At 40.9% G+C, this 27683-nt stretch overlaps 3 protein-coding genes across 5 annotated transcripts in view; all 3 read right to left on the reverse strand.

The window, feature by feature from the left end:
- Positions 1-53: 53 nt before the first annotated feature.
- On the reverse strand, positions 54-6646 carry LOC140544098 (hyaluronan-binding protein 2-like). The gene is made up of 13 exons (XM_072667473.1): positions 6581-6646; positions 6259-6295; positions 6023-6124; positions 3762-3872; positions 3560-3676; positions 3272-3385; positions 2967-3120; positions 2566-2660; positions 2206-2473; positions 1453-1595; positions 1020-1154; positions 769-914; positions 54-524 (listed from the first exon to the last, which is right to left on the reverse strand). Exons 1-13 carry the CDS (start codon positions 6644-6646, stop codon positions 363-365), a joined length of 1650 nt encoding a protein of 549 aa, XP_072523574.1. The 3' UTR covers positions 54-362.
- Positions 6647-7726: 1080 nt separating this feature from the next.
- LOC140544067 (hyaluronan-binding protein 2-like) lies at positions 7727-13190 on the reverse strand. The gene is made up of 13 exons (XM_072667430.1): positions 13098-13190; positions 12761-12797; positions 12510-12611; positions 12157-12267; positions 11950-12066; positions 11716-11832; positions 10545-10698; positions 9737-9831; positions 9383-9632; positions 9152-9300; positions 8917-9051; positions 8669-8814; positions 7727-7988 (listed from the first exon to the last, which is right to left on the reverse strand). Exons 1-13 carry the CDS (start codon positions 13161-13163, stop codon positions 7827-7829), a joined length of 1641 nt encoding a protein of 546 aa, XP_072523531.1. The 5' UTR covers positions 13164-13190; the 3' UTR covers positions 7727-7826.
- Positions 13191-14952: 1762 nt separating this feature from the next.
- The window catches only part of dnmbp (dynamin binding protein), a 52225-nt gene continuing 39494 nt past the window's right edge, over positions 14953-27683 (reverse strand). For 2 of the 3 annotated variants that reach the window (XM_072666691.1, XM_072666693.1), the window contains 13 exons: positions 25659-25858; positions 24927-25026; positions 24665-24812; positions 22612-22629; positions 21544-21743; positions 21276-21406; positions 21064-21168; positions 20098-20229; positions 19457-19789; positions 17699-17878; positions 17179-17377; positions 16405-17069; positions 14953-16165 (listed from right to left, as the gene is read on the reverse strand). In XM_072666691.1, the coding sequence (XP_072522792.1) occupies positions 15980-16165; positions 16405-17069; positions 17179-17377; positions 17699-17878; positions 19457-19789; positions 20098-20229; positions 21064-21168; positions 21276-21406; positions 21544-21743; positions 22612-22629; positions 24665-24812; positions 24927-25026; positions 25659-25858 (2597 nt within the window). In that variant the 3' untranslated portion in view covers positions 14953-15979. The remainder of the gene's footprint in view (positions 16166-16404; positions 17070-17178; positions 17378-17698; positions 17879-19456; positions 19790-20097; positions 20230-21063; positions 21169-21275; positions 21407-21543; positions 21744-22611; positions 22630-24664; positions 24813-24926; positions 25027-25658; positions 25859-27683) is intronic. The other variant, XM_072666692.1, reaches the window with a different exon arrangement.

Below are 27683 nucleotides of genomic sequence, written 5' to 3' on the forward strand. Positions count from 1 at the left end.
AAAAAAAACATTATTTTTGGAATAGCAAGGAATCTTTATTTAACATTGCCAGTCTGTAGTAAGGAAAATCATCTTAATGACTGATATGTAAAGTCACAGGTGGACAGATAAGCTTTTAGACTGCCAGTGGTAAAAGTGTTATATTTAAGATATATTTGATATACTGTATGCCTGACAGGTTCAGCTTTGTGAGTATGCCATTAGCATACACAGCTCATTTAAGAGTACCTGCTTGATATATGACGTATAACCATGAAATCTAGAAATAAAGGTTTTGTGGAAGCTGCACAGCAACTTGTGACCCATGGCTGTAGTACTTTTCAGTCCATCACTGATTCATATGATCTCCATGTGGCTCTGTTTTATAAGGAGCGCATCTTTTCGTTGATCCAGTCGAGGAAGTGTGTAACACGGGCATAAATGCCAGGTTTATTCTTCTTGCCACAGGCGTCGCCCCAGCTCACTACACCATATATATAATATGTGCCATTCTGCTTACAGACCAGAGGACCCCCAGAATCTCCCTATGAAGAGAAAGAGGCATCAAACAACAGATTCACATCTGTCTCTATATATAATACATGTGGTAGTTCAACTTTGCATAACAACTTTGAACCAATGCTAAACTAATGACTTGCTGCTGAAGCTGAGCATGAATTACACTTCACAACTCTAGGGGGAGCAAGAAATTCTCAGTTCTCCATAATGCCGATTCAAATGAATGTGACAGTCAGGTTTAATCAGTCATTGTTGCAGCTGTAGACATACCTGGCAGGAGTCCACACCTCCTTGCATGTGTCCGGCACAGAACATGCCATCATCCAGCACGTCCCCATGGATGTGAGGAGCCATACATTGCTTCTGAGAGATCAAGAGAACTTTTGCATCCAGCAGTTGATTGGAACCGCCTTCATCTGCAAGAACAAAGAATATATCATAAGCGATTATATCTACAGAGGCCAGATTATGGGAGACAAATGAGTGGGAGGACTGATAAGACGTGGAGAACATAGCCACACCATGCTCAGTGACTCCATAGCCTGATATGGTGCACTCCGTCCCATCAGGGATTGGACCAGTGGGCAGACAGGCAGCCTTTACGAACCTGGTCTCTCTGGCACACTGTCCATCTACGGCCTTCAGCTTGAGCAGGGCTGACATTGGTTAAAACAAGAAGAGGGTCATCAGCACCTGAAATAGACTGCTTTGTATATGGTATGCACAGGAAGAGGTGGTTGAGCACAACTTTGACTGATTTGATTTTAAAGGAAAAGCAATTACAGAAATATGATTGAAGCTTTAAAAAATGATGGGATTTGTACAGTAATTTGTACACGTTCCATTTTTTAATATAATTATATTATATAAAACGATGCACACATATCAATAATGCATCTCTTGATGTATCTCTTGATACACTGAATTGCTATTTAAAGAGTGTTAGTGGCTGACCTATGTCATTGTAGAGGGCATCTTCAGTCTCTCTGTAGTTCTCATGAACAGCAAAATCTTCCACCTCAACTGTCTGATCTGCAGCCTCATGTTTGTCCAGGTTCACTCCCCCCAGACTCACCTGCATCTCATTAAACCTTTCACTGTGAAGTTACACACACACACACACACACACACACACACACACACACACACACAGTTAACACACAACATTGTATACATAAAAAAACAGCATTACAGAATTCTCAAATCTGACTATGGCTGTCAAACAACAACAAAAGATTAAGATTCTATAAGGAGCACAATGGATTCCAATGACCAGAATTAGGGATGCTCTAATATGGAAATTGTGGTATGATGCAGATATCCAATATTTTTTATGTACACACCTGCTGGTGCAGATGTGGAAATATAATATAATAGAATATAATAGAATAGAATCGAATATAGACCCACCATGGCCTAAATGCTGTGCACTTTTTGAATTTTATTAATACATCATGAACTTTTAGAAATTATATACCAAAGATGCCGGGCAAGTTAAATCTGATGTCATTGTACATCTCTGACCGAATTAATACAAAATATGTCACTGCTTAGCAATCATCTCTAGGCACTATCAGACTTATCTAAACTGAGAATGGCATTTCATTCAGAAATACTTAATGTCCTTAAACTGTGCTATTTCTGTTTAGATACTGTATCACTACTATGTGTGCAGTGAAGCAATACTGAACTAGAGGTCAGACTTACATGCAGTGAGCTGCAGTGAGGACCCAGCAGGAGTCGATTAGTATCCCTCCACAAATGTGACGGAAGGCATCAGTACTGCGTTTGCGGCGAGCCTGCAAAGAGACTTGCCAGGGATGAGCTCCAGGTCGAGCTTTTCTTCCACCAAAGATCTTACCCAAAGCCCTGGGAGGCTGGGGCTTTCCACACACAGAGAAGCCCTCTTTTGGAGGGGGCGTGGTGACCATTGTGAAATATGTCCCTTCAGTGGTTGCTGGGCTGGTTGTGGAAACTGGGAAAAAATTGAGAAGACTTGAAATGAGGATTGGAATTGGGAGAATGAGATGGGATAGAAGGAAGGAGGCAAAAGTGGGCATAGGTTACCTGGTTCAGGGCAGCGCCTGACATTACAATCATCCCATTGAAGCTTGCCTTGGTATCTGACAAAGCACCAGGGCTGGCTCTCTCCATCTGGGTTCCTGAAATGTTCAGTATCTTCACAGATCAGATTTGCTTATTTTCTGACTTACTGTTTGTTTAGTTCTAACTTGCTTGTGACAAATACCAGACAAATTAAGACAAATGAAATGTTGAAAGTTAAATGAACCAATGCAATCTTTTTTCTCAGTTTTGTAGAGTTTTTTTTTTTATATGGTGTCAAAAAATATTTGTGAAGTTCAATTTCACTTAATACAAAAGATGACACTGAGTTTAGTAAAAACTGTGAATGCTGAATGTCGACTCCTTTCATATATACTTGTATAAGACATGCATGCCTTTCTGACCTGCAGTAGTTATGAGGTCCGACTCCATCATCTTCATCAAATTCACTGTATGGTAAGAGGTGAGAGTTCCAGGGCAAACACTCCAGCTCATTTACTGTTTCACTAACAAATCCTCTGTAAGACTCCCCATCACCCTCATAACAGTCATCAGGACCTGGGGACGCCAAACAGCATATTTAAAAAATAGACAATGAAACATGTCATTTTTTTTAACTCATGACCACATCTGCAATCAAAAATAAAAAAAATAATGACTGTGCCAGTGGCAGATGTAGTGGACTGAGACTGACAAAAGGCCACATTACCAACTTGGCAGAACTTTCCGGTATAGCTTTCAGGACACACACACCGGAAGCTTTTTTTACCGCCCTTAACACACGTTCCACCATTCAAACAGGGGCTCGGCTTACAGGGTGATGCTAAAGGAGAAATGACATATATCCACATTATCCTTCCAGCACAGAACTAAAGAAGTTCTACACCCATTTGGCAAAAAAATATTACCTTAAATTACAAAGTACATTTACTAAAAAATGATGACAAAATCCATCTAGCTTGGGCTTGTGCTACTGAGAAAGAGGGGCCATACTCACGTTTCTTGCACCTGGGAGGCCGGTAGGGGGCTCTACACTTGCACTCATAAAAGGGCTCTTCTGGAATGCGGACACATTCACCTTTCCCACACTTCACATTTTTACACACATTCTCAACTGGAAAACAGAAAGAAAAGCACACTGTCACCACCAGACCCGTTTATCTTTAAGTGTGTAAGAACAGATGTACATGGGCTCTGACCATCTTGACACTTTTTGCCTATGAACGGTCGAGGGCAGGTGCACTTGTAATGGCCGTCAGTTTTAGTATCACATGTTCCATTGTTTAAACAGGGGTTTGGGTCACACACATCTAGGAGAGACACAGACACAGAGAACAGCACATATTTATAAATGTTGTATTTTAAAGCACAAAATAAATGATAAATCTTAAAAGTACATAATATTTGATTTTTTAAAAAGTATCTGCTAAAAGGCTAAATTGCTATTTACAGTAATTATAATATTGTAAGTTACTGTACAGAACACCCTAAATAAATATTCATTTATTGAACTTTTCACATAAAGTGGGGAAAAAAACAATTTAGTCAGTCACCAATTGTGCAAGTTCTCCCACTTAAAAAGATGAGAGAGGCCTGTAATTGACATCATATGAGAGACAAAATGAGAAAAAAAATTCGGAAAATCACATTGTCTGATTTTTAAAGAATTTATTTGCAAATAATGATGGAAAATAAGTATTTGGTAACAAAAGTTCATCTCAATACTTTATTATATATCCTTTGTTGGCAATGACAGAGGTCAAATGTTTTCTGTAAGTCTTCACAAGGTTGGCACACACCGTTGCTGGTATGTTGGCCCATTCCTCCATGCAGATCTCCTCTAGAGCAGTGATGTTTTGGGGCTGTCGAGGGCAACACAGACTTTCAACTCCCTCCAAAGTTTTTTTTTTTATGGGGTTGAGATCTGGAGACTCCAGGACCATGAAATGCTTCTTACGAAGCCACTCCTTTGTTGCCCTGGCAGTGTGCTTGGGATCATTGTCATGCTGAAAGACCCAGTCACGTTTCATCTTCAATGCCCTTGCTGATGGAAGGAGGTTTGCACTCAAAATCTCACAATACATGGCCCCATTCATTCTTTCATGTACACGGACCAGTCGTCCTAGTCCCTTTGCAGAGAAACAGCCCCAAAGCATGATGTTGCCACCCCCATGCTTCACAGTTGGTATGGTGTTCTTTGGATGCAACTCAGCATTTACTCTCCTATGAACACAACGAGTTGTGTTTGTACCAAACACATACTTTGGTTTCATCTGACCATAAGACATTCTCCCAGTACTCTTCCGGAACATCCAAATGCTCTCTAGCAAACTTCAGACGCGCCCGATATGTACTGGCTTAAGCAGGGGAACACGTCTGGCACTGCAAGATCTGAGTCCCTGGCGGTGTAATGTGTTACTGATGGAGCCTTTGTAACGTTGGTCCCAGCTTTCTGCAGGTCATTCACTAGGTCCCCCCGTGTGGTTCTGGGATTTTTGCTCACCGTTCTTGTGATCATTTTGACCCCACAGGCTGAGATCTTGTGTGGAGCCCCTGATCGAGGGAGATTAGCAGTGGTCTTGTAGGTCTCCCATTTTCTGATTATTGCTCCCACAGTAGATTTCTTCACACCAAGCTGCTTGCCTATTGCAGATTCAGTCTTCCCAGCCTGGTGAAGGTCTACAATTTTGTTTCTGGTGTCCTTCGACAGCTCTTTGGTCTTCACCATAGTGGAGTTTGGAGTGTGACTGTTTGAGGTTGTGGGCAGGTGTCTTTTATACTGTTAACAAGTTCAAACAGGTGCCATTAATACAGGTAATGAGAGGAGGACAGAGAAGCCTCTTAAAGAAGAAGTTACAGGTCTGTGACAGCCAGAAATCTTGCTTGTTTGTAGGTGACCAAATACTTATTTTCCACCATTATTTGCAAATAAATTCTTTAAAAATCAGACAATGTGATTTTCTGAATTGTTTTTCTCATTTTATCTCTTATAGTTGAGGTCTACCTATGATGTCAATTACAGGCTCTTATTTTTTTAAGTGGGAGAACTTGCACAATTGGTGACTGACTAAATACTTTTTTTTCCCCACTGTAATTGTATTATCGCTGTCTTATAAAACCTTGTATCTTCACTTTTGCTATTTTTTATTTTTGAATATAGTTTGAATTGAGCAATGTTCCAAATATGCTTTTGAATAAAATCTTTTCATTGACTTCCATTGAAAGTTGGAAGTTTTTTTTCCTTCTCCTGCAAAGTTGCTGTTTTTGAGAAACAAGGTTTTTGTGTGACAGTGACGATATGCTCATCTTAATTTTTTGGGCTTATTTTGAATTGAATAATATTTCAGCTCATCTTTAAAAATGCAATAATAATTTTAAAAAATAATAAGAAAAAGTTTTTTAGCATGATGATGTCTTTTAGCTTACTGCTACTGTGGTTTCTATAAAGTGTGTCTGTTACCTTCTTCATCCAAGAGCTCGAACAGCCAGTCAATGGTGCTGTCAATAGTTGTGTCCAGTTCAGATGGTTCCTCAGTGTAGTCGTAGAAATATTCATTGAATGCTGTTATTAAAAAAGATCAGTGAAAGTTTTAGTCAACTGTTTTAACTCACATAGCAAGCTTGTGAATGAGGGCAAAGAGCTTTCCAACATAATTCAGGAATGCAGATATTGGCTGCAAAGATTATGAAACTCACCCTCAGCTATACCACTTACAACATCCCAGAATATGTCCTGGAAACAGTAAACACACTTTTAGTTTCTTATCACTACAAAACAAACAATACTATCCAGGTTTTACAGAGAACCGTTAGAACGGCATGATCCAAGAAAGGAAATTCATAAATAATTACATAACTCAATAACTAAACATGATGAACATGATGTTTAGTAGCATACTCTGCTCCAGTAAGAAATACATTCTGAGCCCTATGACAGTACTTCTCTTAAAAACTGTAACTTCTGACTTTTCATTTTCATGCAACTAAATTAACCGTAGTATAAAAAGCCGCTACATACCTCAGCTGCTCCTGCAGGCTGGCTGCAGCTCTGCAGGCTCAGCAGTAGCAGCAGAAGTGGGAGCATGGTGCTGGGAATACGTGACACTATTTAGAAGAGAATCCACCACAGCACTGAGGCGACAATGTCTAAAGTCACTTCTTGGAAATTCATAGAGCATCTCTCTCGTCTCTAGCTGGTAATCATTAGCCCACATTGATTCTTCGTTCTGTCCAAATGGGTGCCCCAACAAATAGCACAGACCTCTTTCAGTGTGTTTTTGAAGGCCTGGTCTACTATTAGAGGTCATAAACTTATCCATTCATGCAAATGTGATATTATGACAATCTAGTCAGTTTAGGAACACATTGGCATGACTGTTTGCAGCGCTATCCTTAACATTTAACATGAGTTTAACAGGTCTTGGAATGTCAGTTTGGACTATTTTGTGTACCACTAGGTCAATGGTCATGTTTGCATGCCCTGTTTACTTAAAATCAGGACCCTGAACTCATCTTTACTGAAGCATTACACACCAGCGCTACTGTCCATCACTCAGTAGCTTGTGCTGTAAAAGCACTGGTTCGCTGTCCAAGCAGGGAGGCAGATTGGTGATGCCTACTTGACATTTGCTATTTATGGATGGCTGTTTATAAGAATGTAACTGACCATAACAGCCAATGCCATAGAAACAGATGATTAGAAAACAATGACTAGACTTGTCATATTGATCGGTCACAATGTAAATAAGGCAGCTGTTCACATAGGCAGCTGTTTCTCGTGAAAACATAGGGAACAAATAGAGAGATGTCTGGAATTAAACTACACCTTAATAATAAATCGTGAACAAAAGGTGGATCTGTTTATTTCATTCCTTAATTGGAAACACACGTGTCTTTCTTTCCATCTAATAATAAAAGAAGCACACTGTTTCATTTAAGGCAAAACCTTCATTTGCAATAGTGACAAAGCGGTCTTCATCAGTCTGTAGTGGCAATAAGGATCAAATGATCAGACTCTTTTGTGGAGTTACAGAGTTCTGTTGAAGGCAGAAATGTTATATTTAAGAACTATGTCTTAACTGACAGGTTCAGCATGGTGAGTATGCCATTAGCAAATACAGCACAACTACAAGTACATGCTTAATGCATGAATTATGAGGGTATATGAAAAATGCACATTGACTCCAGACTCATGATGTCATTAATCCTTTTTTAAGAACACAAAGGCTTGTGGTAGATCAACCATGTGGATATGTGGCTCTATTTTATGAGGAGCGCATCTTTTCATCGATCCAGTCGAGGAAGTGGGTAACACGGGCATAAATGCCAGGTTTATTCTTCTTGCCGCAAGCGTCACCCCAGCTCACTACGCCATAGACATAGGACGTGCTGTTCTGCTTGCAGATCAGAGGACCCCCAGAGTCCCCCTATAAAGGCAAAAGAACAAGTAAACAGCTACAGACACACAGATTCACAGCAAAGATCAGCAAAGACCTGTTTGGTATTGTGTGGATAAAATCCCAGCTTTGACTGCTGGGACACATCACTGCTACTTCTGTCTTTAGCTATGTGACTTTGTCCATTTCTATAGATTTACATTTACATTTACGGCATTTAGCAGACACTCTTATCCAGAGCGACTTACAACGTTACTTGTATTACAGAGGTGGGCCAATGGAGTGTTAGGAGTCTTGCCCAAGGACTCTTATTGGTGTAGCGCAGCATAGTCACCCAGACCGGGAATCGAACCCCAGTCTCCAACATGGTGTGGTAGCTCAGTGGCAGGTAGTGGAGTTATCTGTTGCGCCACACCAACCAACCACAAATGTGATATAGACAATAATGTGTCATAAAAACATCATAAAAAAAACATAAGCAGGTCTAATTGTGACTACTCAATCTGGTTTGAGGCAAGTGTGCAATGATCTACTTTTCGCAGTTTGCACAGTGCTAAATAGTGGGCTATAAGCTTCCATCATGTGTTGGCTACCGCCTGGTAGTTACAGTGCAAAATTACATTGAATGCTAAACATGCCATGGCTGTTTGTCTATATTAAATGTATTTTCTAGCTAATCATTGCAGTGACTGAGGCTCATAAAGACATACCTGGCAGGAGTCCACTCCTCCATGCATGTGTCCAGCACAGAACATGCTATCATCCAGTCTGTCCCCATACACACGAGGAGCCATGCATTGCTTTTGGGAGATCAGGAGAACTTTTGCATCCAGCAGCTGACTGGAACCTTCTTCATCTGCAAGAACAAAGAATGCAAGAGGTCATTATATCTACAGAGCCCAGATTATGCAAATATATGGGTGGGAGGTGTGAAAAGAAGTGGAGAACATAGCCACACCATGCTCAGTGACTCCATAGCCTGATATGGTGCACTCTGTCCCATCAGGGATTGGACCAGTGGGCAGACAGGCAGCCTTTACGAACCTGGTCTCTCTGGCACACTGTCCATCTACGGCCTTCAGCTTGAGAAGGGCTGACATTGGTTAAAACAAGAAGACAGTCATCAGCAGCTAAGATAGACTGGTCAGCATCCATTTGAACATGACGAATGGTCCAGTACAGAGTGTGATAACCTATGTCATTGTAGAGGGCAAATGAAGTCTCAGTGTAGTTCTCATGAACGATGTAATCTTCCACCTCCACCGTCTGGTCTGCAGCTTCATCAACATCCAGCTTCACTCCACCCAGACCCACCTGCATCTGTGTCTCATTCATCCTTTCCCTGTTAAATCAAACATACAAAGCTTTCACCTGATTTCCCTGTGTACAGTGTAGCAACACTGCCCTCTAGAGACCACACTTACAAGCAGTGAGCTGCAGTGAGGATCCAGCAGGAGTCGAGAAGGATTCCACCACACATATGACTGAAGGGATCTGTACTGTTTTTGGGGCGAACCTGCAAAGAGGCTTGCCAGGGATGAGCTCCAGGTAGAGCTTTTCTTCCACCAAAAATCTTACCCAAAGCCCTGGTAGGCTGGGGCTTCCCACACACAGAGAAGTCCTTCTTTGGGGTGGCCGTGGTGACCACTGCAGGATATGTCTCTTCAGTGGTTGCTGGGCAAGTTGTAAAAGGGTGGAGGAGACATGGTTAAAATAAAGCAAGGGTATGTGGAGAGGAAGAGAAAGGTTGGCAAAGGAGGTAAAAAGTGAATGTGTACCTGCTTCAGTGCAGCGTTTGACTTTACATTTATCCCATCGCAGCTTGCCTTTGTATCTGGTAAAGCACCAGGGCTGGCTCTCCCCATCTGGATTCCTGAATGAAGGAACACACACAAAAAAACTACAGTTCTCTGCTTTGCTTCCTTTTTTTCTCTCTCTCCCTTTACCTTAAACTGGGTACTTAAACTGTATTGCATGTGTAGTGTAGCATGTGTCACACTGGGAAAAGAAAACTAGATAGAGCGTATCCAGGTGATCTAGGATGGGGGTGGGAAACCTTTGTGCTTTTTGTGCTTTTTCCTGCTTGAGGACACCTGGTTTAACTCACCTGTTAATTGGCAGGTTTGGTAGATTTGTTAGAATAGGGAAATCAGCAAATTGTGCTGGACTCCGGCCCCCGTTGCCCACCCTGATCTAGGAAAACTGCTGAAAACTGATATGTAGAACACTGCACGTGTGTTTGTACTCTGCCATTCAGACCATCAAAACGGACTCATCAGACCAGGCAACCTTCTTACAGTTCTCCAAGGTTCAGTCCAGACTTGTGTGTCCAGTGTAGGCACTCTTGATGGTGGACAGAGATCAGCATGGGCAACCCAACAGCTATGCAGCAGGGGGCGCTGTACTGTTTTTAGTTACACAGAGTGTAAACAATAACCAATGGAGGCCTGCAGCCACATCAGCCCTTAGCAGAGAAGATTGGTGGGTTAAGTCTATGGGCTCCAGGTCCTAAACAGTGTATAGTCTGCATATTGTGGGTTACAGATATATCAAAGTAAGACATAATTTCATAAACAAACATCTGACCTGCAGTAGTCATGAGGTCCAACTCCATCATCTTCATCAAATTCACTGTATGGTAAGAGGTGAGAGTTCCAGGGCAAACACTCCAGCTCATTTATTGTTTCACTAACAAATCCCCTGTAAGACTCCCCATCGCCCTCATAACAGTCATCAGGACCTAAGTATGCCAAACAACATGAACTGTTAGTCTAGAAGCTTCAGCAAATGTACACTGATGAGTCAAAACATTAAGACCACCCGCCTAATATGCTGATGGTCATCTGTGCACCAGCTAAATATCTCACTCTACCAGACCAAGATCAGAGAAGGTGTTCTGTGGTATCTGGCACCAATACATTAGCATCAAATCCTTGACCTCTTCAGTCATTTGAGAGGTGGATCTACTGCAAATCTGAACAGGTAAACGCCACACGCGTACCTAGCCATGCAAGTAATGTAAAAGAAAACAGCCTCATCAGACCAGGCAAACTTATTCTATTGCTCCAAGGTCCAGTTCAGACACGTGTGTGCCCATTATAGGCACTTTTGATTGTATTAAAATAGGCACTCTACAGCTATGCACAGTTGTGCCACAGTACTTGTGCACAGTACACAGTAGCCCTTCTGTCAGTTCCATCCAGATGGGAAAGCTTTCTTTCCCATGTCGTTTAGTTACCCACTACAGCTGACCAGAAGCACAATTTCCCCCTTGCCACAGTTCGACATGACATTCATGCCTGACCATTATTCGTGTGTTCAACACAAAGACTAGAAGAACAGGCTACTTAGTAACTGTCTTACATCCCAGACCATCACATGTGCAGTTAAAAAGGTAAAGGTAAAGGTGCACGTATTTGTCACTGTACAGTGTACACTGTACAGCGAAATGTGTCCTCCGCATTTAACCCATCTGGTAGTGAACACACACTCACACACACACACATGTGTTAGGGGCAGTGAGTACACACACACCCCCAGAGCGGTGGGCAGCCAACTCCAGCGCCCGGGGAGCAGAGAGGGTAAAGGGCCTTGCTATGGGTTAATTAATGTTATTCACTTTATCTATGAGTGATCGTAATGTTGTAGTACTGGTGTAGTGCCTGCCTTTGTCAACAAAAACAAAAATTAAATAAATATTGGACCAGTGTAAACAGAGAACTAGTAAAGTAACAAGTAGTAGCTGGAGGCACATTACCAACTTGGCAGAACTTTCCAGTATAGTTGTCAGGACACACACACTGGAAGCTGCCTTTTTTACTCCCTTGTTCACACGTTCCACCATTCAAGCAGGGACTCGGCTTACAGGGTGAAGCTAAAGGAGAAAAAGTATCACTAAAAGTATACATAGTTTCTAAAAGAATGTGAAACAATACATCCCAGATCTCACTAGCACGGATCAGCGCTACTGAGAAAGAGGGGCCATACTCACGTTTCTTGCACCTGGGAGGCCGGTAGGGGGCTCTGCACTTGCACTCATAAAAGGGCTCTTCTGGAATGCGGACACATTCACCTTGGCCACACTTCACATTTTTACACACATTCTCAACTGGAAAACAGAAAGAAAAGCACACTGTCACCACCAGACCCGTTTATCTTTAAGTGTGTAAGAACAGATGTTGATGTACAGGGCTCTGACCATCTTGACACTTTTTGCCTATGAATGGTCGAGGGCAGGTGCATTTATAAGGTCCATCAATTCCAGTCTCACATGTTCCATTGTTTAGACAGGGGTTCGAGTCACACATGTCTAGGAGGGAGGGGAAAAAAAATTATATTTGAAATAATTATGCTATTTCTATCCCAATGCATGACATCACATATACGCTACATGGACAAAAGTACTGGGACACCTACATGACATCCCATTCTATGGGATGGGATATGCATTCCATAGGCATTAGGATGCCGGCATGGCTGCATGGCACATTAAGGCTAAGATTGGGGACCCATGTGTGATAGTTCTGTCGTTCTATGCAGTATGTCCATTACCTGTCTCATCGAAAAGGTCAAACAGCCAGTCAATGGTGCTGTTAATAACCTCGTCCAAATCAGGATCCTCAGAGTCGTAGTCGGAGAAATACTCACTGAGAGCTTTGGAAAGAATAAATATTTGTATATCCAGTTTTTCACAGTGAGTTAACGTGTGTCATTAATGTAACTGTTTTGAGTTTTTTATTATGACAAACTTTCTACATCATACAGATATTGTATGTTATTGACTTATAGACTCCCAGGCTCACCATCTAATATACCACCCACAGTGTCCCAGAAGATATCCTAAAACAGTAAGCAGAGCATGAAGACCAGTCAGAAACAATCTTAGCCTTTAAATGAATAATTTAACTCTTGTTAGATGTTTATGGGCAGTCCTGGTTTAGTGCACTCATTGATCCAGATGTCTCTGGCAAATAAAAATGAGGAACACACTGGAAAAGTCATTTTGCACACCAGGCCACACCAGGTCTTCAAATACTTTAACTTACAATGTAGTGCTTGGAGAATTTCATTGATATTAGATCATTAACCATAGTCACTGTTTTACATAACATAATGAATTGAAGAAAAGCCACTACGCACCTCAACCGCTCCTGCAGGCTGACTGAAGCTCTGAAGGCTCAGCAGGAGCAGCAGCAGTGGGAGCATAGTGCTGAGAATGCTGGACACAGGAAAGAAACCACTACAACCCACAGCACTGAGGCAATGATGTCCAGGGTTGCTTCTTGGACATTCATACAGTATCTCTTATCTCTCTGGCTGCTAATCATTAGCCCACAGCATTGATTTTTTATTCTGTCCAACCGTGCCACTAATACACACAAGGCATATTCCATTTCATCTGTTTTTAACCTAAAGGCCAAAGCACAGTTACTTTTCGACACTTTCTAAGATAACTACCAGTCAGTGTGCTGGTAAAAGCGTCAACCTCTACTAGAGGTCTTGACTTCATTTAGCTGTGTAAATGCACTCTGCACAGCTGTACAGATGTTCATGTTCTGTAAATGTTTACATCATCTGTAACTTTCTGTACATAATAGTTTGTGTATATGTCTACTCAGGCTACATTTGGATATGTAGTATTCATACCTGTTCAAGTACAGATTTTGACATCTCTACTAGCTCCCTCAACTCTATTACTCTTAGTACTTTTTACACATTATTATTCTTTATTTTATGTATTGTTTAGTGTACTTTTCTCTCCTAGATTTAGACATCATTACTTGTAAATTCCTCTCACCAAGTAAAATTCCTTGTATCTGTTTCTGTTTCTGATTCTGTCAAGTCAGTTAGACCATATATTGTGACCGTTATACATCCCTTATGATGCCATCCTTAACTTTTACTGAGCTCAGCCCATAGGTCAATGGCCATGTTGCAAGGTCATGTTGTTTACTTTGTACTAGGAACCCGAGCTCACCTTCACTAAAGCATTACAAACAAACAGATCATTAAATATTCGCTCAGGGGCCCATGCTGTAAAGTGGGAGGACATTTGCTACTTGTGTTTGTGGTTCGAACATGCAACATAATATAAGCAAGTTAACTGTCTGTGTTGTCAAACGATAGGATAGTCAGTTTGGTAAACTAACGGGCTGCAATTAAGAGTCAGTAACTAAATAAGAGTCAGAAGAGTAAAGAACCAAACATTAGATGTCACCTAGCTGCTTATGGTTAAGCTTGGGCTGAAGTCAGTCACCTACACCATGTTCAAACTTCCCCTTTAATGAATGCATTCAGATACTGTAGCACCTTGGCACAAATGTGCAAATGCACACACACACAGCTTGTCTAGTCCCTGTAGAGAAGTATTGCCAATAGCATAGGACCATGCCTAATGTTAGGTGTGGGCTAGAGGGGTATAAACTTTTGGAGAAGTGGGACTTTGTTCTTTGGAATGATGGTGCTCAATCCAATAAATTGCATAGTAATGAATTCATTTGGGATGAAATGCAAACAAAACCTCACAGCAATGCCCCCTTTCTAATAGATAGGCTTACATCCAAACGTGTCCCAATACTTCTGTCCATATAACGTACATAATGCATACTCACCTTTATGTAGCATACATAAAGCAAGACATTCTACTTCACATGTATCTACTTCTGCATTCATAAATGGTCACTATTTTCATATTTATATTCATATTACTAGTTACTTCGGTCACTCACTTATCCTGCTTATTGCACAACACTGCACAGACAATTCTGCACATATACCAAACATCCTATCCCATGCTCCTGCACGGGACATGCAACTGTACACTTTTGTGTAATGTTCTTATTTCTGTATATGCATTTAGTTCTATATATTATATATTATATCTCTCTATTTCTATGCTTTCCTACTAGTTGTACCATGTATAACTGTGCATGTGAGCAATACACTTTGTTGTATTAAGTTTGTGACACCAAGATAATAGTCATTCAGTCTGTGATTTCAGTTTTTCATTTTTTTTTATTCAAATGAGAAAATAATTGATCACTTGACACTGGAAAACAGAAATACATTTTGTTCTATACAGCATGAGAGATTAATATGATAGTAGGAGAATCATAACCAGTATCTGAAAGTGGGAAACATCTGAAGGCTCTTAGGGGTCTCACTTGTACCAGTGGTTGAACTCTCAAATATTGGTCAAATCCCAAGATTGTTCTAGCTCTTAAAAACTCACTCACAGGAGAGTGCATCATAAAAAAAAAATCATTCAAAAGGTGAAAAAGGCAGAATACAGAAGTGTTGTACTTTATAAAATGCATCACATTTCATTCAGATTCTCAGAAAACCTACACTTTTTCAGTAGAATCTTGCTCTGAATGTTGCGAAGAATCAACAGGTGAATGAGGGATGTGTCTGTCTCAAGGTGAACTATGATTGGCTAACAACCAAGGCTAGATGTCTCAAACACACCACACTCACACCACTGCTTTAACCCCCCACAAAACATGCACACTCTCTCAGCATCAAATGACTATTCATGCCCAGTGTCAGGCAAACACAGGTTTTCCTCACTTCATGTATACCACTTAAGCGCTACCACTATTCTTGTACTGCTCCCATTCAACCACTTATAGTATAGGCATTAGGAGTGCATTTAGAAACCTGAACAAAACCCATGCTGTCACAGTCCATCTCATTTTCTCCTCGGAAACCGTAATGCACGGTGCTTAACCGTTTCACTACAGCCACGAGGGAGAGGTCTAGGGTTACAGTCCAGAACAGAACAGAATGCAAAATATAGATAAGTCATAAATACAGTCATGGAGAATCACATTCTCTTCCGATCAGCAGCAATGACCAGTTTCAAAAGAATTCCGTTCTCTTTCACCACATCAATCCATCTCCCATTTAGCAAAGGCACAGTAAAGTCCTTTCTTCAGTGTGTCTCCTCAGCTGAGCTTATTTTGTGGTGAGCTGGGGTGGTTGGAGTGCTCTCTGAATCTCCCCATATGAATGCAGTGTACTCAAGTGTACTCTGACTTGCGGATGTAGTTGGAGGGGACGTAGCCCCGCCTTCCTCCAGCTTCTCCGAGCCACCATTCTGGGTTACCATTCATGTCCTGAAACTCCAGGATTCGTACTTTCTGGTTGGCAGAGATGCTCAGCTCATTTGCGCATCTTGCATTGAAAGAATAGAGAGCATAATATATCTAAAAAAAGAAGAGAAACAAAGAAACAGCTTAAGAACTCAGCATATCAGCAAATCACAGGTCACAGATATCTGAAATTCTTTTACACCATTTGAAACCAGCTACCTTTTCATTTCTGTGAACACTGTATGATGAGGGGACCAGTTTAAATGGTCCACAATTAAATTATTAATAAAATGTAGAGATGAACGCTTTAATAATTTTATTAAAACGTATTATATCCCATCGACCCAGCTTACCTGATGCCCATCCAACTCTGGGTCAGGGTCAGGCTCTATGTACTCATCAGCAGGGTACTGAGGCTTCTTCTGGTGCAATGTGCAGTCCCCGTTCCGTCTCTGTTGAGAGCTACTGGCTGTGTACCTCTGAGATGGCTCATGTCTAGATTTCCAATTAGAGGAGCAAGAGTCTGTCTCTGAAGAGTCTGAGAGGTCTCTGCGATTTGTTGGAGTGCTGTAGTTGGAGCCAGAGGAATCTTTATCATCAGTAAGATTCTGGGACAAAGGCTCTGAATAGTCCCTGTGATTCGCATCATTGTGATAGGCTGTATCAGACAGTTCTCTGTGATTAGAAGAATTCCTGTAGGATAAGTCAAGGGAATCCCTCTGATTTGTAGGGGGGCAATTAGATGTAGGAGCATCTCGGTGGGGGTTTCTCCTGGAGGTGGCAGAGTCCTGAGTGGGGCGTGGGGATGCGTGGTTTGAGGGTGCCGCTGTGGAGAAGCTGACGGTGGATGTTTCCTGGTTGAACGTCAGAGTGCTGTTGCTGTTTTGCCGTGAGAACACAGGGGAGGAGCCGCCGTAACCAGACTCATTGGAGGACTGGCTCTCAATAGACACATCTGATTGGCTTCTACGTGGGTTATAGGGCTTTAAGAAGGAACTGTAAACAAAGCCCTTTGTGGCTATGGATAAGCACATTGAACAAGTGTTATTCCAACAAGCCTAAATGTGTGTAACACAATCTCAAAACAAGTGACCAACATTTAAGCCATTCTGAAGGTAAATACATACCACCATTGTCTATGAGCCAGCGATTCTGGCTTCCCATGGGGTCCTGCTGTTTGATGACACCCACTATGTCACCCTCTAATATGGACACATCCAGGTCCTGTGCGGCATTAAAGTTCCTTTCAGCCTGGAAGAGTTTCTCTGGGGTGTAGCGGGCCAGCAGCCCTGCCCGGTGCTCGTCTGTCTGCAGTACATAATTGGGCTACACACAGAGGAAATCGGGAAGAGGCAACAGTTAACAACAGTCAGATTCCTGATGATCTTAGTAAGATTTATCAAATATCAGTTTGCCTGGATATAGGACACTTTTATTGCAGGGGTAAAGGAAAGTTGAGGGTTGGAGTTTGGCAATATTTCTTCTCTAACACACCTAATAAACCTGCTAATTCATAAGGAAGTTGAATCTGGTGTGGGAAAACCCAGTTCTGGAGGAATAATCCAGTTCTGGAGGACCTAATCCCAGCCCTGCTGTAATTAGGTGCAATATGCCTGGGATGGATTGTTACGAATGAGTGAGACTCACAGGGCTCTGCAGATGCTTCTTGGAAGTTTGTTTCTCTAGGGTCTTCCTTTCGAAGGGCTTGCGAGAAGTGGGCAGGTTCTCAGGGAAAAAGCTGAAGCTTTGTAACAGCTGCAGTACTCGGCCATGTTCCTCCTGAAACAGTGACACCGGGTTCCCCTCTGTGCCACCAAAGCCAGACAGCTGAGAGAGAAATGGTAGTAATGGTTAGGATGATGATCTAGTTATGAATGTATGTGAATATATATATATATATATATATAATAAAGTAAGAGGCCACCCTACATGATCAGTTTCTCTGGTTTTACTATTTATAGGCAATGTGTTTAGGGAAATGAACATCTGTGTTGTAGTTCATAAACAATGGGGAACATTTTCCCTAAGTTCCAAATAAAAAATATTTTGAGCATTTATTGACAGAAATGACAACTGCTCAAAACAACTGATCAAATAATGCAAAGAAATCATTATAATAATTATAATGAAAATAAGTTATTATGGAATTTAAACAACACAGTACTATTATTTGATTTCTGAGAGCATTCAAAAATCACTATGGTGAAATAACCTTGACTGATAATCACATCATGGCAGGCTCTCCACTAGTCTTTCACATTGCTGTTGGGTGACTTCATGCCAAATAAATGGCTGCCATACACGTAGAGATGCAAAATTAAGAAAAAAAACATTAAGTGGTCTTAATTTTTTCCAGAGCTATATATATATATATATATATATATATATATATATATATATATATATATATATATATATATATATATAAATTTAAGGTTTTCATTAACATTTAAGGTTTCAATATACAGTTACAAATTAGGTTTATTATCAAAATGTACACACTTTTGGCTGTTTGCAATAAACCAATCAAACAAGAACAATTTAGCTCAATACAACTAAGATAACCAGTGCTTTCTCCAAATTCAACATAAAACTTTTTTTTACTGTAGTTTCAGGAATGATTCAACCCCTTCATGACAAGAGTCTTTAGTACTTAGTGAGGCACCCTTTTACTGTTATGATCTTCTGCAAAAAAATAGCCAGGATGCTTCACCTGATTTCTGAAGAATTATTTCTTATGGGCAGTATCTTCCACTTCTCTAATATTCTTGAGTTTGCGTGCTGCCACTGCCTTCCTCAAGTCCCACTAACAATTTTCTATGGGGTTCAAGTCAGGTGACTGTGAAAGCCACTCCAGAATCTTCCAGAGCAACTTTTGAAAGCAGGATATATGAATTTATATTGCCCTCCACATGCTGCAGGTTTCCAGTGCCACAGGAGCAAAGCAGCCCCAAGGAATCACAGAGCTACCAGCATGCGTTACTGTAGATAGGATGTTCTTTTCAGTGTATACTTCATTCTTCCTCCTCCACACATACTGCTGATCCCCAGCTTAAAAAAGTTCCAAATGTGTGCTCTTATACAGGGAGATGAATAGTTCTAAAACTACAGTAGCCATTATTGGCAGAATTTTGTGCTGCATAGGAGAAAGCATGGGTTATATATTTGTTGCATTGGGCGATTTGAATGGTTGTATATGGTTGGGAGTATTTTGCTAATTTTATAATTTGTAGTTTGTGTGTGTATAACTTTTTAATGTGTAATTTATTGCTTGATTGACTACTTCTGAAATAAGATACATTTTATTTGCCACTTTAGCTTTAAACCTCTAAATCAGACTCTTATCTTTGGCACACCCACTACTGCTGCACACCTTGCCTTTTATAACTCCCTTCAGTTCCTCACCTGCAGTAATGGAGTGAGCTCTCCCAGTGTGAGGCGGATGAAGTCTTTCTGGGCCTGAGCAAAGCCCCGCACACAACTGGTAAAAAGATCCTCTGCAGCGTGGTGAAACTTGGGCAGCTCATCCAGCAGCTGGGCGTTCAGGGCCTCATAGTTGTTCCGTGCCGCCTGCAGTTCTTCTTGCACACGCTTGTCTTTCAGCCTGTCTGCTCGCTCCTTACAGTTATCGTAGTCAAGGAGTTTGTCGAATCGCTTCTGGATCAGTTTGTGTGGCCCAGCAAACATGGATAGCAGCTGTGTCAGGGGAGAGATGACCAGTGCCTCTGTCCTCTCCTTCTACTCAGAGACACAGACACATACACAGATGTTTAGAGTCAGGCAGGTAGCCACATTAAATGTATGTAAATATAAAATCTAATACATTAAAATTGGAACACACTGACCACAAAATTATAGCATTTGTTTTTCACCTGGGACTTTACCTTATTTGAATAGATAAATAGTAAAAAACAGATACCATGCATTTGTTTAAAATTATTTGCTTGAGAAACTTATATGCTATGAGATTCTACATTTATGCACAGTGCATTTCAGTAAAGGACAAGTAATAGTGACAAGTAATATGGGAAGTGTCCAAAACTCACAAACTCAGTAAACTGTTTGTCACTGATGCAGCGGTGGGCTCTCTGGAAACGTTCAGGGTCCAGCTGTTGCTGCCGCTCTGTGTAGATGTCACAGAAACTGATGGCTGAAAGCACCTTTACTGAGGCAGACTCCTGAAAAGCAACAAAGACAAGTGTGAGATAAAGATTCTGATCCACTGCACACTCAACACTTAAAAATGCAGGTGCTAAAAAGGGTTCTTTAAACAATGTCATAGAAGGTCTTCAAATCTGGATCTTCCAGTTTCCAGTCCTGGACTTTGTAATGCTTGGTAGGTGTGACACTATGTGGCCTTAACCTGTTCCTTTAATTTCCAGTGAGATCAAAATCCAGGAAACTGGATTTAAAGCCTGGGTTTGAAGACCAGGGCTACAGAAGAGCCCTGAGTAGTGCACTGTAATAACGTCATGATTTGTATTAAAGTTAACGAGACCAGCTGAGCACACATAAACAGCTTGTGTTCTACATATTGTGAAGTTATTATCGGTGTCTCATACAATGTTTATGCCAGGTTCACACTGCACAACTCTAGCCCCAACTTTTGAGTCACAGACTGTTTCTGGAGTTCACTGACATGAGCCTCAGGTTGGAGGCAAACCGAGCGACTGAGTCGCTGTAAACTTCTAAAAGATGAGGGCATGCCGACTGATTGGTGATCGGCCCCCGATAAATATCTAGCAGGTTTAATATATTCACCTGTAGGTGAATCTAAATCCAGTGGTATGACTTGATGTTAGTGCAGCGACTATTTACAGCCAATGAGCGTCTTTTACAGACATTCATTTTGGGGAAATAAATGTGTCTTGCTGCTTCATCGCTGATCAGAAGTGTAGTGTGCAAACCACAACCACTGATAGATTTCCGATTACAAGACAACAAGCTGTGTAGTGTGAGGAGTACAACTATCTGGCGGCTCTGAAAGTCGTGTAGCGAAAAAGTATTCACACCCTTATGTGTTGTAGGTAGAGGGAGATATCACGTATGAAGGATTTGATCAATCGCTCCTGAAGCCTAAATCGCTTCTCTGCTTCATCGAATGCTTCATCCTTTATCTGAGGAAACACAAGAAAAAGAAAAAAAAACATCAATAACTACAGAAACGCTCAGACAGGGCTGGAGTGTCAGCATGCGATGTAGAGTGGTAATGAAATAATTGTACCTGTGGTGAAATTCCAGTCAAGTGCTTGAGATGGCTGCTGACGCGGTTGGACTTTTTGATGATGGAGTGCATGCTTAGTTTGGAAATCTTGTCAATGAGCCGGTCCTCATCACCTTTGCGGTACTTCACCACTATAAACATTAGAGGGCGCACTGTGGTTAGAAATGAGTCATGGCCACAGAACATGCAGTACGCTCAACAAATAGTCAAAAAAGTGAGCGAGGACAGAAAACACAAAGCACAAATGTGAGCACAAACGTTCACTTACCAAGATCCTTCCTCCTCTTGTACTCGTTTATGTTACCGTTGATCTCTTTAACAGACAGCACAGCATGTTCCAGCTGTTTCCGATCATGGTGGGACTCTGGTGTGGCATTCAGGAGCTCCATGAGCAGCAGTGGATAGCGCATCACTCTCTGCACCGGCTTTATCAGGAAGGAACCAAGATTAATGTAGTTTGTTTTTCCCCTGAGAAAGAAAGAGAAAGTGGCTTGAGACTGTGGATTAGAGACTGTACACTCACTAACTCACTCACACATGTCTTGTCATCATTCTTTAAAAATGGACCATTACTGTGTCATTTCTTCCTACCCATCAATCAGTAAAACTTGTGTATATCACATTTCACAAAGACAAACCTGAGAAATACGGCCAATCAAAGATACTAAAGGGAAAAACAAACTATTTTGTCACATCTGATTGATGGAATGAACACGGCCCATTTTGAAGATGATGAAGATGAACCTTTATACTAACACTGAAATGTTGCAGGAAGGGGGAAATATCAATATTTTTAAGAATGGGAAATAATTTAATTAAATTTCTGTTCTGCAGATAAGATCAAATCTGCAACAACATGAGCAGCAGAAAAGCCAAATTTGCTGAAATTTGCTTAGAGGCCATGTTAATATCTTTAAATCACCAGGTAGCGTTGTGTCAGTTGCCAGCAACAAAAAAAAACAACCAGCTGAGAAACAACAAGCAGCCAATTTTCCAATTGAGAGGGTAAATTCTGACTTGACACATTTTACATAAAATAAATCTGAAGTCTCTGGATTCTAAATAACAAATTTACTCAGTCAAGCCAGAATACAGCCCTAACAAAGGAGAGCCAAAACAACCAAACACACAAAGCACACACACACACACACACACACACACACACACACACACACACACACACACACACACACACACACACACACACACACACAGAACTCTGAGAACACACTCCCCTTGGTCATACACATAAACAAAAGAAAAGAGGTTATGAGGGTTAATGGATAGCATGCATGTTGTCAGGCTTTTTACATGCAGCTGCTGGCTTAAGACTTACCACCCACGGTATATCGCTCTGTCAGGAGGAGGGGAGAGAAAAGAAAGAGAGAAAGACAGTTCAACACTGATGATGCCAGGTTAAGGGACCTGTCTACATTTGAAACTCAGACATCATACAACTGCTAGCTAGAGAGAGACACAAAAACAACAGACATGATTTTAAAGGAAGACCCCAGTATTTACACTAATCCGTCTGATGCATCTCTAGCATCAGTTAATTATCGGCCAGAATAATTCTGACGAAAAAAGTAAATTCACTGCCTCAAAGCATACATAGTGCTGTGGTCATGCAAAAACCTTGCATCTCCAAAACAACAACTTTACAGGAGAAGGAAAAAAACCTTCTAAACTTTCAATGGAAAGTCTGAAAAAGATTTAAAGAATTTCTAAAGAACAACAGACTATTTCCAATGTCAAGTGCTAAAAAGTTACATGACAAAATGACAAAAATAGATGATTATGAATAGATGAAATGTTATTGCCATTTTTTTTTTAATTAAGGTCTATATAATTCGCTTATTTCATCTATCCACCCATTCTCTTATCCACTTCTTCCTGGTCAAGGTTGTCCAGAATCATTAGGCACAAGGCAGGAAAAACCCTGGACAGGGCTGTTATTTGAATGATTCCCTTAATTTTTTCAGAGAGAGGAAACTGTGGTACTATGTTACCACATACGTTCTTGCTTGATTGCACATGTGGCGGCCCAATGGCTTTTAAATAAAGGGGTTTTTGTGTGTAAATGATTGTCCATGAATATGGATACAGCACATCAGGTCTAAATATGCTGGAGTGTTTCTTTAAACGAGTTTGTTTTAAGAGAGAGATTTTGATGATTTGACTTTCAGTTCTACTGTAACAGGGATGAAGAAAGCAAGCAAAAGGGCAACATCACAAATACCAAAACAAGAGCAAAGATCTGTGTTAATAAGTTCTCTGTTGCTGAGGCAACACATCATTGCAGTGACCCACTTAAAGAGAGCAGCAAGTCTGTAGTGGGCCTGCTGGCCCTACTAAGCACTCCCATTGAGAGAAAAAAAACGAAATGTCAGTTTTCTCTGGCCCAGAGCGCTTACTCCTCTCCTACATAGTGCAAAAATACCTCAGCGGGACCTGGAGCCAAGCCCTGCACTGATAACACACTCCTATTATTACAGCAGGTCGTCTAAACAAAAGCCGCGTCAGAACTACCTTCCTCAGAATCATGCCAAAAATAAAGATAGCACACAGGTAAAAGCGAGGGGATACATGAAGGTCTCAGGGTGCAACACCATTGGCTATTAAATGTATTTTCCATTGGTCTGGTGAGCGGTGTTTACAGTAACTTCAAACAATCCAATAATAACATGTTGCACTGAAAACAGACGAAACATGCTAGATAAAGGTCCTGACTGAAACACTGAGCGAAACCAGTGAGCTGGTGAAACGAGGAGAGTTACATTCTTCCCTGGTTATGCTTTACTACACAGAATGAACCTGAGAAAGAATGAACCTAGATAAATGTAACATTGTGCAAGCACTTCCACTAGTTACCTACACATCCAAATCCAAATCATCAACAGGGAACACCAAACCTTACAGAAATCACAGAAGCTAAATACTATCAATTAAAATAACAGCAAGACAGCAAGACAGACAGCTTCCTGTTTTCATGTCAACCACTGTCAGCTAAAGGACAAGCAAGAATAAAAAAGCAAGAACGTCTGCACAATATCAACACGCATATCTACTTCCGGAGTCTTTCTTTCAAAGAGTTTACTCTGTAGCCTGCCTTTAGGAAGACCTAAAGGACCTGACACACATTATGTCCACTTTAAGTGGCCGTTAAACCAAGTAGAATCCAGGCACACACTAGCCTATATCAGTCATTACACCTTTCAATTAAACACAAACCTATGTAAAAAAAAACAAAACAAAAAAAAAACCACCCATGTCTGTTATAACTAGTAGTGTCAATGTTTCAAACCAAGGCAAACATGCTCTGGTAATGGTATCACTCCATGCAGTGAGCTGACTGTGTCTCCAAATGCATGAATTTATTTTCTACTAACCTGAGGTTCTCCAGGCATTCCAACACATGTTTCTGGATGTGCTCATCTTTCTCATAGGTCTCCAGCAGAGAGATGGCATCATCATGATTCTGACAGTAGACCTTATACACATCCTCCAGCTCTGATTTGAAGGCCTGGAACACTTGTCCTAGTAAACAGAGGACAGACAAACCCTTTGAAAAGCTTCAGGAGAGGGACACATGATCATGTAAAAGGTAATGGCATTCAACAGGGCTAGAACTGAGAAGTGCAGTTTTCTTACCTATAGAGTCATTGTCATGAAGTGCCTCATTTAGCCGGGTCGAGAGTTCAATTACAGAGTCGATGTTACCAAAGAGCCCATCAAAGTCTACATTCTGGACCTTTATAATGTATAGATATTGTGGTTTTAAAGGAGAAGGAGAGAAAGCTACAATTCCAATACCATTCCAGTAAACTGTAAATAGTGGTTGTTCATATTTAAGTCATTTAAAATACATTAAAATGACCTTAAACATTCATAACTTCCATTAGAAAATGAATTGTAAAAAGAGAGGTTCTGTCTGGAAAGTGATGATATACACTATATGTCCAATGTTTGTGGACAGCCCTTCTGATGAATGCATTTAACTACTTTAAGTCGCACCCATTGCTGACACATAAGTGCGAAGCACACACACAGTTTATCTAGCCCCTAAACAGAAGTACTGTCAATAGAATAGGACTCTCTGGAGCAGATAAACATAAACCTACTGGCACCATGCCTAATGCCAGATGTGGGCTAGAGGGGTATAACCGTGTTCTCTGGAATGATGATGCTTCATCACCAATACTTTTGGGATGAGCTGGGGAACTTGGGATGAGCTGGGGTGGACAATTAAGACATTTACTCCAACAAAATTAATGATTTTGTTGATTTCAGAAGGTGGTGTCCCAATACTTTTGTCCATATTGTGTATATGCACTTGTGACAACTGTAATGAAGAGCTTTGTATATTGCTGCTACCATACCCACCTGTCTTTGCTTTAGAGGTTCAATTATCTCCTTTTTACACATCCGCAGGTCTTTTATGTAGTCTGCCTCGGTCTGCAAAAGCTCCTCTATGACCTTTGAACGTTTCTCGAGCATTCTCTGTTCAGGGTCCTCAGTGGAGGCCGCAGAGGCTGGGGCTGAGTCTAGAGATTTAGGCTGGGCTGACAGCAGAGTCATCTCTTCTGAAGAAGACAGAAAGGAAGCAAATGTTAACACAGAAACAATCTTGGATATATATAGTCTTTCTGAACCATGGCCTGCTTGTTGGACTAGACTGTGAGAATGGAAGTTTAGCAATTGAACAATAAAAATATGTATAAAAGAAAGTGGTTAGGGTGGCACAGTTTAAAGTATTGCTTTACGCAGCATGTGGCCGCTCACTGTCCAGAGGATGTCACGCCGCAGGGTGAAGTCTGACTGCTCTCTGATCTTTTTCTCTCCGCTTTGAGGCTGGGCTGAGTAAGACACTGGGATTGCTGGAGACAGAGTTGCTCTCATGCACCAGTGGGCCCCCACAATGGAGTCTAAAAAGGGCCTTTGTGGGAACACAAAGAGCTGCCACAACTTTCACGGAGACATGGGCTTTTTGGGGGCTTGGGCTGCTCTAGATCAGGCTGCAGGGGACAGAAGCAAAGGTTTCCGTCCATTACAGACAACGGGGACTTTTGGCTGTGAATCAGGCTCTTTACATATTCACTTTACAAAGGGCATGGTCAACTTCATGGCATTGCAGAGCCTGGTTTGACTACTTAAAAATATATAATATTTTACTTATGGCCTAATTACTAATTTTCAGTAAGATAATGGGACACATCAGTATATTATTTCTATGAAAGGCTTTGCATTGTTTGTGTCTGGTTAATTAAGTGCATTTTATCATTTAGCTTTTTTATATTAGAAGATTATTTGATTCTATTCTAATAGAATTGTTATTGAAGGCCAAGGTCACAACACTGCCCTATTTACATATTTCTTTAACCCACACCAGCGAAGTGTGTTGGGGCAGACAGTAAACTATGGAGTGGTGTGTATGTATTTTCAGGAGAGGAATTACCCATAAGCGTTCTACAAGGAATGCAACAGGTGTGTGAAGTAAACCCTGATACCATGCAGGACCTCATGCCTCAACCACAGTGGACACCTCCCAATGTAAACCTCAAAACATACAACTGAACTGTACCAAACCGGACTGAACAGCTATTTTGCACTCTGCCTATTTGCACTCTGCCTATTTGCACACCTGTACAGATGTTCTCTTTCTGTTAATATTCAGGTCATCTGTAACTTTCTATATATATTTTTCAACCAAATCTGTTTCACATCTCTCAGCTTCTTCAGCTCTTTATTACCTTTAGTACGTTTTACTTTTTTAATTTATCCCCTACCCTATTTATTGTTTAGTGTAATTTTCCTTTAGTTTAATACTGTAAATAATCTGTGTTCTGTGTTTTTGTTACTTGTCATACGTGTTGCTCTCACCAAGACAAATTCCTTGTATGTGTAACATACTTGGTGAAATAAAGAGATTCTGATTCTGACCTCCTGGATCTAATATGGTGACTAGCAGTGACATCATTCTGAGGTAAACCTTTCATGCTGCTGATTCATTAGTAGGACCGTAAGAGATTAGCCTCCCAAACAAATGGCACTTAATACATTTAGTAGCTTGCCTACCACCACTACTACAGTGGTGTCAGAACACCTGCTTTCAAAAAAGGTTTTGGCTGAATCTGAGACATAACTTGGGAATCTTGGTGCAAAGCAATACTGAACTGCTTGAATACATGTAATAAAAATCTTTTTTTTATATAATAAATCTATTCAATGGGTTTTTTTAGTCTAGAAATCAAGTCTTAATTTTTTACAGAATGGAAATATTCAAGTAGAGAAAGGAGCTCCACCACCCACGCCTAGCCAAAACTTTCTACACCAGAATAACTCTGATACAGGGAATGTCTAGCAGTATTTGTGACAAATTATCAAATAGTACATTATCTTTTATGTGAA

Source organism: Salminus brasiliensis, chromosome 22, assembly GCF_030463535.1.
Source record: "Salminus brasiliensis chromosome 22, fSalBra1.hap2, whole genome shotgun sequence".
In the NCBI taxonomy this organism is placed as follows: Eukaryota; Metazoa; Chordata; class Actinopteri; order Characiformes; family Bryconidae; genus Salminus; species Salminus brasiliensis.